General features: G+C 55.6%; 1 protein-coding gene across 1 annotated transcript in view; it reads left to right on the forward strand.

Moving 5' to 3' along the window:
- Window positions 1-9,151, forward strand: part of CCDC33 (coiled-coil domain containing 33) — a 96,734-nt gene extending 87,583 nt beyond the window's left edge. The window contains exons 12-19 of the mRNA XM_012475930.3: window positions 3,390-3,555; window positions 3,867-3,955; window positions 4,165-4,296; window positions 4,387-4,480; window positions 5,835-6,001; window positions 7,013-7,099; window positions 8,010-8,123; window positions 8,944-9,151. Of these exons, the coding sequence (XP_012331353.2) occupies window positions 3,390-3,555; window positions 3,867-3,955; window positions 4,165-4,296; window positions 4,387-4,480; window positions 5,835-6,001; window positions 7,013-7,099; window positions 8,010-8,123; window positions 8,944-9,072 (978 nt within the window). The 3' untranslated portion in view covers window positions 9,073-9,151. The remainder of the gene's footprint in view (window positions 1-3,389; window positions 3,556-3,866; window positions 3,956-4,164; window positions 4,297-4,386; window positions 4,481-5,834; window positions 6,002-7,012; window positions 7,100-8,009; window positions 8,124-8,943) is intronic.
- The last annotated feature ends 1,030 nt before the right edge of the window (window positions 9,152-10,181 follow it).

Raw genomic sequence — 10,181 nt, forward strand, 5'->3', positions numbered from 1 at the left:
TCAAAACCAGGCTGACCAACATGGTGAAAACCCATCACTACTAAAAATACAAAAATTAGCTGGGCACTGTGGTGCACATCTGTAGTCCCAGCTACTTGGGAGGCTGAGGCCAGAGAATAGCTTGAACCAGGAAGGCGGAGGTTGCAGTGAGCCGAGATCACGCCACTGCACTCCAGCCTGGGTGATGGAGTAAGACTCCGTCACAAAACAAAAAAAATAACAGAGCTCTGCTCATGCCTCAAAACAGCTGAGTTGAACAAGAAGGTCTTAGAAAGATGACCCTCTGAATGAGAAGAGGGGGTGATCAGACCCATAGGGTGGGCTGAGGAGCTGGCAGCCCCTTCCCCCAGGACTCCCTCCGTGAGCACGCACACAGCCCAGTTACAGACAGAATCATATTCATCTGCCACGTGCACGTTCCTTTCACAATAGAGCATGGCCATCTCTGTGTGTCAGTACAATTAAATCTAGGTCATCCTTTGTGACCACAGCCTGTGGCCCAGAGACTGAGCACGCCCTTGTAGAAGACACAAGCTGTGCTGAAGCGAGCATCCCTGCACGTGTTTTCCTGGATGTGTGTGTGCGTGTTTCTCTAGGAGATAACCCTGGAACCCAAGAAAACCCATTTGGATGCTGCTATAATTGTCCAGGGCAGACATGCTAAGAGCTTGAACCAGGCTGGGCAAAGAAAGAAGAGGCCAAATTTCCTTTGCCAAAATATCATGTGCTTTCTCCGGCTGGTCCCCCATCAGTCACAGGCTACCATAAATTGAAGATTTAGAGCACAGCAAAGGAGGCACCTGGGAGCTCACGGGGCAGCAAGGAGGAAGAAGAAGGGGTCTGACCTGTTGATTAAAGCAGTGATTAGAATAGAAACAGGTGTGGAGGAGACCAGCGTCCTCCAGATTATACCTGCCTGGGCTAGGGCTTCATGCACCAACTCAGCCTCACAGCAATGCCAGGCATCTCTGCACGAGAACTCAGGCTCAGAAAGGTGAAGGGGCCTGGCTGAGCTCACACTGCATGTGAGTGGCCAAACTGGCCTGCTGATCTGGGGCTGACTGCAAAGCTGTGTGTGTGTGTGTGTGTGTGTGTGTGTGTGTGTGTGTGTGTGGTCTCTAGACAGAGTCTCTCCGTTAACAATGCTGTCTGAGGACACCAGATGGGCAGATCTGGAGGAGCCAAGACCTGGAATTCTACAGGGGCAGGTGCTGGGGAGAGGGACCTGGCACTGGTGCAATTAGAGGGAGCCCAGCCAGGAGGCTGGACAGGGGCAGGTGACAAGTGGTGTCTGGTGGTCCCCTGCTGCCAGGGGACCCCTGCTCCAGAAACCACGGCCTGCCATGCAGCAGGTGGGAGGCAGTGGCTGAGAAGGTGGGCCATCTCCGCAGTCAGCATGAGGCCCAGGTGGGAGCTGGAGGCAGAGCTCTGCTTCCTGGAGGTGTGAGCACCCACCCGTTTGTACACAGCCTCCCACAGCTTCAGGAAGTCCACGAGCCACCAGGGCTTAGCAAACTCCTCAGCAAACTCACTTCCCCATGCCCATTTCCTCCCGCATCCCAGCTCCGGCCTGCTGCTCCTCCATCCAGACCCTTCTGGCTTCACATTTGGGACCTCCGTTTCTATTTTGTGTAGTTCAGATTTAAGAAACTGCCTTTGGCTGGATGCAGTGGCTCACGCCTGTAATCTCAGCACTTTGGGAGGCTGAGGCGGGCGGATCACCTGAGGTCAGGAGTTCAAGACCAGCCTAGCCAACATGGTGAAACCCCATCTCTACTAAAAATACAAAAATTAGCTGGGCATGATGGTGGGTGCCTGCAATCCCAGCTACTCCGCAGGCTGAGGCAGAGAATTGCTTGAACCCGGGAGGCGAAGGCTGCAGTGAGCTGAGATCGCGCAGCTACACTCCAGCCTGGGTGACAGAGCAAGACTCTGTCTCAAAAAAAAAAAAAAAAAAAAAACAAGAACGAAACTCCCTTTACGAAACGAAACGTTTTATAAATAACAGTAGGGAATTTCTGATTATCAAACAAATGCATATAAATATAGCCTATTATGGGCAGGCATGAATTTTTCTCTCATTTGGGGATTGTACTGGCAATTCCTGTTTGTAGCCTGCTTTTATCCCTTCTCAACATATTGTGAAGCGACCATGTCTGGAGTTCTCATGGCAGGATGGCACAGCTCTTCAGAACACAGGCTCGAGTCCCTGCAGGCCTGGATTTCACACCCTGGCTCTATCACTCATCAGTTTCGTAACTGAGCGGGTGACTCAAGGCCTCTCTGAGCCTTGGTTTCTGCATTGGTAGAACGAGGTAATAGTACCTGTCCTCGCGGGGCTGCTGAGAGGACTGACTGAGGGAGGGCGCGTAAAATGCTTAGAAGAAAGCCTGGAACACAGCAAACGCTCAGTCAGCGTCAGACCTCAGGACTGCTGCTGTTCCTGACCTCATGGCTGACTCCAGTCCCCCTGTCCCCACCTGATACCCCACATCCTGGAGCTGGATCCCAGCCTCCACCCTGAGTTCTAGCCTGGATCTCCTGGGGCGACCTTGGGTCGTCTTCTGACTACTGGGCTGGTTGGGGAGCTGGCGCCCAGTTGCCTTCCAAGTGGCGTCAGTGGGATTTCTGAGAGGTTCTTCCCTGGCTTCTCAGTGACGTGAGAAATGAGAGGAATTAGAAGGGTGGGAATGGAGGGCCGGGCGCGGTGGCTCACGCTTGTAACCCCAGCACTTTGGGAGGCCGAGGAGGGTGGATCACGAGGCCAGGAGTTCAAGACCAGCCTGGCCAACATGATGAAACCCTGTCTCTACTAAAAATACAAAAAACTAGCTGAGTGTGATGGCAAGTGCCTGTAATCCCAGCTACTCAGGAGGCTGAGGCAAGAGAATTGCTTGAACAGGGGACAGAGGTTGCAGTGAGCCAAGATCGTGCCAGTGCACTCCAGCCTGGGTGACAGAGCAAGAGTCCCAAAAAATAAATAAATAAATAAATAAGAAAGTGGGGAAGGAGGAGGGAAAAGGTGAAGAAATGGCTATGATTGAGCTGGGTCTGGCAAACCTGGCCCTGGATCTTCTCAAGTCTCCATTGCCCACAGGCCTCCTCCCCTGTGTCCACACCCGGGGTTTCCCCCTGCGTTGGTATCACAGGATGTGATGTGGCCCCCGTCCGAGAGAACATTAGTGTGACTGCCCTCACATGGCCAGGATGGGTGAGGATCAAGTCATAACCACCCCTCCAGGGAGTTGCTAAGACCTAGGGCCATGGCGTGGGGCTCCTGCTGTTCACTGGCCTTAGTGGAGACCTGCTGACTTTCAAGTGTGGGTGTGGACAGGGGACCAGGGTTGCTGTGGGGCAGTGGGCTCAGCTCTGGGCTCTGGGATCCACAGGATATGAACCACTACCGGCGGGCCATGCAGAAGATGGCAGAGGACATCCTGTCGCTGCGGAGACAGGCCAGCATCCTGGAAAGAGAGAACTGCATACTGAGGAGCCACCTGGCCCAGCAGGAGGAGGAAGACGGGCAGGGAAAAGCCAGTGAGGCCTGGCACGCGGGTGAGGGTGGGCAGGCCACCACGGGCACCGGGGCATCTGCCTGGGCGCAGACTCCAGGTGGTGCAACAGGGAGGCGGGGAGCTTTTCCCAGACACACATGCTACTGGACTCTGGCGAATAGGAGCCCCACGCTCACAGACACTCACACAGCCCCTGCCCAGCTGGGTCCTCTCAGGGATGGCAAACGGAGAATCCAGTCCCGTCCCAAGCCCAAGTGGGAAGGCCTATGTGCCTTCCCACTACTGACCATGCTGATTTGAGCTGAGAGAGGCTCCTTCCTCCCTGAGCTGGCTCACCTACTCCCCCAACAGTGTCCGTGAAGCAGAAACTGCTGCTGAGTGAGCTGGATATGAAGAAACTGAGGGACAGGGTGCAGCATTTGCAGAATGAGCTGATTCGAGTGAGCTGGGGCTTGTGGGGGGCAGAGGGGAGGGAGCTATGGTGGGGGGCATCAGGATGAGAAGAGTCTGGGAGGAGAAGGGAGAACAGGCACAGAGGGAATGGAGGCACAGAAGAAAGGGGGACCAGTCCGGTGGAGGACTTACAGAGGGGCCAAGGTGGGCCCCCGGGCACCCATTCTCTCCCCTCCCCTCCTCCCTCATCTCACAGAAGAATGATCAAGAGAAGGAGCTGCTCCTCCTGTATCAGGCTCAGCAGCCACAGGCCACGCTGCTGAAGCAGTACCAGGGCAAGCTGCAGAAGATGAAGGCGCTGGAGGAAACCGTGTGGCACCAGGAGAAGGCAGGTGCCAGAGGGGCTGGCCCTGAGGCCCACCAATGTCAGCAGGGTAGGGAGCCCCCGGGCCAGCCCAGCCTCTGCTCTGCCCTCCAGGTGATCAAGAAGATGGAGCAGGTGCTGGAAGACAGGCTTCAGGACAGGAGCGAGCCCCCGCCTCCAAACAGGCAGCCAGGAAAGCCCAACACGGGTGGGTCCACACCCTGATGTGATCAGCTCCCCAGCTTCTGCCCCACCCCTGGAGGCTTTCCTTTCCTGGAGCCTCTCAGCTTCAGGAGAACCTGCAAAGAGGGCCCCTGTACTCAGTTACGTCTGTGGGCCTGGGAGACCCAGGATTGCACTGCTCCCCTCCTCTTTCAGGAGCCTCATCCAGAGAGCCCCTGAGCTCCCTCCTTCCTCCTTCCCTAGAAGCCCCTCAGAATACAGTGTAAGCCCGGCTAGAAGGAGGCTGGACCTTCAGAGGAGGGCCCTGCAGACTAGCACAGCAGAGAAGGGCTTCCCCAGAAGGGCCACCTGGGGCAACATTTCCCAGCTCCTAACCCCACAATCCGTCGAATTATTTCATCTCCCCATATCTCCAAAGATTCTGCCTCTGCAAAGCAAACAAGCAAAAATACTTTGATTAAATCAATGATTTGGGGCCAGGCGTGGTGGTTCATGCCTATAATCTCAGCACTTTTTGAGGCCGAGGTGGGTGGATCACTTGAGGTCAGGAGTTCGAGACCAGCCTGACCAACGTGGTGAATCCCCATCTCTACTAAAAATACAAAAATTAGCTGGGCATGGTAAGCGCCTGTAGTCTCAGCTACTTGAGAGGCTGAGGCATGAGAATCGCTTGAGCCTGGGAGGCAGAGGTTGCAGTGAGCCAAGATTGCACCACTGCACTCCAGCCTGAGTAACAGAGGGAGACTCTGTCTCAAAATAAATAAATAAATGATTTGGGGGTTTTCTTCCCCATTGATATTAACCAAAAGCCACATAAAACTGCCAATTAGGCTCTGACGAGCAGAAAGGACCAGGTGAACCTATCAAGCCAGCCCAAAGCAAGGGATTTCCCTGAGCCTGCCTGTGCAACCTCACCAGGGCCCCTGTGTGCCCAGCTCTGTGCTTAGCCTTCACTACTGAGGGTTTCAGGGGCAGGAGGGTGTTTCTAGGGACCTTTAGAAAGCAATGAAAGTTAGGCTGGCCTTTCAGGAAGGCTGAGGTCATCTAGGAGTCTGGATGAAACTGAGGAGGCAACCAAGCGGGGGAAACAGCCAGATCAAAGGCCCAGGGAGTGAGAAGAATGCCAGGAACAGAGAAGGGAGGAAGAGAGAGAAGTGAGGAGCTGAAATACACCAAAGACAAATGAGGAGTTAGCAAGAACGTTGGGGTCAGAGTCTAAAGCCTGTGTGCACCTGATCCAGCTGGCAGTAGGGAGCCATTGAAGGCTTGGGAGTAGAAGGGAGGGGTGGCAGATTGAAGTAAAATGCTGGAGCTGATCAGCACAGGGATGTGGGAGGCAGGAGAGCCCATCTCCCCAACATCTGTGGCTGTATCTCTAGGTTTCCCTGGGCTCTCAGCCTCTGGCCTGCCCCTAGGTTCTACGGGAGAGAACCTGCCACTTGAACTTTACTCCGCGCTGCTGGCAGAAAATGCGAAGCTGCGGGCGGAGCTGGATAAGAACCGCCATCAGCCAGCCCCCATCATTTCGCAGCAACAGGCCCTGCCGGTAAGAAGCCCTTGGCCTGGGCCTGCCCGTGCTGGTCACCGGGTGCCCAGCAATCACCCACAGTACAACCCAAGTTGAAGATCAAGAGCAGAAGCTAGGCCTCCCAGGGTCTCCAGTCTGCCTGGAGGGTCCTATCAGCTCTCAGGCCTTGCTCTTTTTCTCTTGAGAAATGTGTGTACCCGAACTCTTCACTTTTACCCTCATCTAGCATCCCAGGAGAAAGCAAGCTAATTGTTGACCCTTGGCCCCTGAGCCTTGACCCCTTTGCCACCTGGCTGGCCTCCACCTGGACCCTACACAGGCCTCTCAAAACTCCCTTCTGGAGCAGAAATTCCTTGGTCTTGGTGCAGCCTTGGAGAGCCCTTTTCCATCCCAGGTGGACCCCGGGGAGTTGGGAGCAGGAGGAGACTTGGCAGAGAGGCTTCGAGAGACACATGGCCCAGGCCACTCCAAGTGCACACAGATGCTGCCTGCACAGGTGGGTGGCCCAGGGCCCAGAAACGCCCAGGCCCTGCTCCACCTCTGAGGCTGCCTCAGGTGCCCCCTGCTTTACATAAACCCAAAGGCAGAACATTTGGAATCACAGAAGATTGAGCAGGGCGGGGGCACAGGAGAATTTTCTCTCCATCCCAGGACTCGCTGGAGGTGAGTTCTGTTTGAAAGCCCACCTGCCATGTGGACATCCAGGTAAAGTGTGAGGGATGAGGTCAGCTGCTTCACAGCTTCTCCACCTCACCCAGAGGCTCCCAAATGCATTTTACATTAAAACATTGTTGTGTCAAAACTTCATATTTCCAAAATCTGTGCAGGAAACAGCTGTGAAAAAAGCACATGCCAGACCCTGCTCTGAACTTCCAGAAGAGGGTTCAGCCCAGGTCTGAGGCTCTGCCTCGGGAGCTCAGTCTGAAGTCAGAACTGACTGGTTTCTCCTCCAACACCTTACAGTTTCCCGACTCACACCAGCCGCAGCCCTCAGCTAGGGCCAAACTTGAGTTTCTGCTTTGCCCACAGGATCTCCTCTCTGATACTTCAGACAGGTTCAACCTCCTGGCCAAGCTGGAACGAGCTCAGAGCCGGATCCTGTCCCTGGAAAGCCAGGTCGGGGAGATGCAGGGGTTGATGAGGCTGGACCAGGCTCACCACACAGCCTATGACCAGGGCTCAGTATGTGAGCAGGGTCTAGGCTCAGTCTATGACCAGGATCAAGGCTTAGTGTGTGACCAGGGTCAGGGCTCAATGTGCAACGGGGTCAGGGTTCAGTGTACAACTGACATCAGGGTTCAGTGTATAACCAGGGTCAGGGGTCAGGTACAACCGGGGTCAGGGTTCAGTGTGTGACCAGAGTCAGGAAGGGTTCAGTCTGTGTCCAGGGTCAGGGTTCAGTGTGCGACCAGGGTCGGGGCTCAGTGTGTGTCCAGGGTCAGGGCTCAGTGTGTGTCCAGGGTCAGGGCTCAGTGTGTGACCAGGGTCAGGGTTCAGTGTGTGACCAGGGTCAGGGCTCAGTGTGTGCAGGGTCAGGCCTCAGTGTGTGACCAGGGTCAGGGCTCAGCATGTGACCAGGGTCAGGGCTCAGTGTGTGACCAGGATCAGGGCTCAGTGTGTGACCAGGGTCAGGGCTCAGTGTGTGACCAGGGTCAGGGTTAGTGTGTGACCAGGGTTAGGGTTCAGTATGTGACCAGGGTCAGGGCTCAGTGTGTGACCAGGGTCAGGGTTAGTGTGTGACCAGGGTCAGACTGTCTGTGACCGGAATCAGGGATCAGTGTGGACTCAGGATCAGGGCTCAGTATGTTGTTGAAATGTCCATCTGTGTCTTGGTCAGGCTGCCTGACTATCTGGCCCCCTTACCCTCACCCCTGCCACCCCGAGGTCTCTTGGGAAGGTGTCAAGCCCACATGACCCAGAGCTTTGCGTTCTGCCTGGACAGCAGGCCCAGGCCCTGGTTGTCCTGGCCATCAGGGATTAGCCCTGTTGCCCATGATCCTCCAATTATTCCTCTCTATGCCTGCAGTTAGAGGACTCAGCTCGACGCTGGGGACGAGAGAAGCAGGATCTAGCCACACGGCTGCAGGAACAAGAAAACGGTTTCAGGCATCTCTCGAACTCCATCACCATAGGACAGACTGTGAGTGACCCCCCTGGAGGAGCTCCTGGGGGTTCAGGTGGTGGAGCAGGAAGCCACCCCACCCCCAAAGTCACTGGGCCCTGAGAAAACCACTGTGGGGCCAACTCCGGGGTTGGGAGTCAGAAGACCTAGGCTCCTATTCCTGCTCTGTTACCAACCGAAGGCTCGGTCTCAAGTCCCCCACCTGTCTGAGTAGAACAGAAAACCCCTGCCAAGACCACCCCTTCCCCCATGGGGTGCTGTGAAACTCAAGGAGATGACGGTGGATGAGGGGCCACGCAGGCATCTCCGGGATGCCCTGGCTCTGAGTTTTAGGACTGGCTGCACGCATGGGCGGAGCAGCTTGCGGCCCTACCTCCCTGACTCCACAGAGCCTAAGAAATTAGCACACCCTTCTTAGGTGGCCACTATGTAGGCTCTACTTTGCCAACTTCCCAAGAACAAACAGGCCTGCTCACAATGGCCCCTCAAGTTCAACCCCGGGACCGCCCAGCCCCGCAAAGCAAAGACCCTGACTTCTCCTGCTCTTGAGCCAGCTGTGATTTGCCCATGGCCAGAGCTCAGCAGCAGCTCCTGGGAAAGGCCTGGAAAGGATGAGGAAATAGGCAAGGAGCAAAGGCTACCTTTGCACACTCACCTAAGCCCTGGGGGCTCCTGGAGAAAATAGGCGTCAATATGGCGAAATGGGTTTAGAAAACTTTGTGGGCATGACCCACTGGGCTCTGGATCCTCTGAGGCCTGGTTTGTCAGGCAATATGCCCTTGAGCAGGTCAGCCCCTGGGAATGGGGGTATTCATGCACCCTACTTTGCACACCACAGAATGCCCCCACCCACTCCAAGGACCTCAAGCAGCCCTCAAAGCTGGAGCCCCTGCTGCCCAGCTCAGACACTAAGCTCAACAGGCACTTGAATCCCCAGAAGGAGACCACTAACTCTCAGCAGACCTAAGCCCCGGAGCAGCCCTCCTTCCCTGTGTGCTGGGGAGTCTCATCCCCGCCCCCTAAAAATGACTTGATTAAACACTGTAGCTCTGTGAGTGTTTGTGTCTTTCCTGGAGCAGGGCAGCCTAGGGGCCCTGCTTCCTGCCCCTAGACCCCCACTCTGGGCCTGGGCCTGGGCCTTCTGCCGCAGCCTTACAGCCTCCCGCCTGCCCCCGGAGCCAGCATCTTTGGAAAGCCAAAGGCCACAGTGGACCCAGGAGGGTGGAAAGAAGAGGCCTTCCAAAGCAGGGCCAGGGAGACAGGCCTCTTCGAGACCCCCAGAAGAAGCAAGGCCACCAGAGACCAGCTCTGTTGGAAGATAAGAGGGAGGCTTGTCCTTCTCATCTGCTCCAAAACATCTATCGTGTCTGACGTTCCTTCTTTCAAGTTTGGTTTGTCTGTCTCTTGAAAAGGGAAAGACTTGAGGACTTGAAGCCTTCCTGTGGCAGTTACATATCATTGTGAAATACCCCATTAAGCCACTAGGCTCAGCTGGTAATGATGTGTCCAAACATAGCCAGGGCAGGAGAGCAGATGGGGCCAGTGGAAGGAGGTACCCACTGGGAGTTAGGAGGCCTGGGTTCTGGGAGCATTCATACTGTGTGACCTCAAGGAACCCAAGCAGCCTCTCTGGGCTTCAGTTTCCCCATCTGTTCCATGCAGAGCTTGACCTCTTTGGCTGCAACATTTCTGAGTCAAAGCTGACTCAGAACCGTAGAAGAAAAGGGGCACAGGAAGGAGAGAGAAAGACGACAGGGAAGAGGACTGTGTGGTGGGGAAAGCAGAAGGGCTCCAAGGGTGGACCCAGATCCTGCAGCCCTGGCAGGAGAGGCTGGCCAGCTGGACCACTGGCCTCAGCTGGACGAGCTCCCCCACCTGCCTGCAGGACTTGGACCTGGATACCTGAGGGCTGAGAGGAGTCAGGTCAGAAGCTATGGGACCTCGAGTGATTAAGGGGCGGAAATCCAAACCAGTGTCATTCAGTCCAATAACAACCGACAGCCCTGCTGCAGAGTACTCTTCCCACCTCCCGCCCCTGAACAAGGGGTACAAGCCCCCAGAGCGAGAAGATGAGGC

Source organism: Aotus nancymaae, unplaced genomic scaffold (assembly GCF_030222135.1).
Source record: "Aotus nancymaae isolate 86718 unplaced genomic scaffold, 86718_ANA_hifiasm-v0.15.2.pri h1tg000003l, whole genome shotgun sequence".
Lineage (NCBI taxonomy): Eukaryota > Metazoa > Chordata > Mammalia > Primates > Aotidae > Aotus > Aotus nancymaae.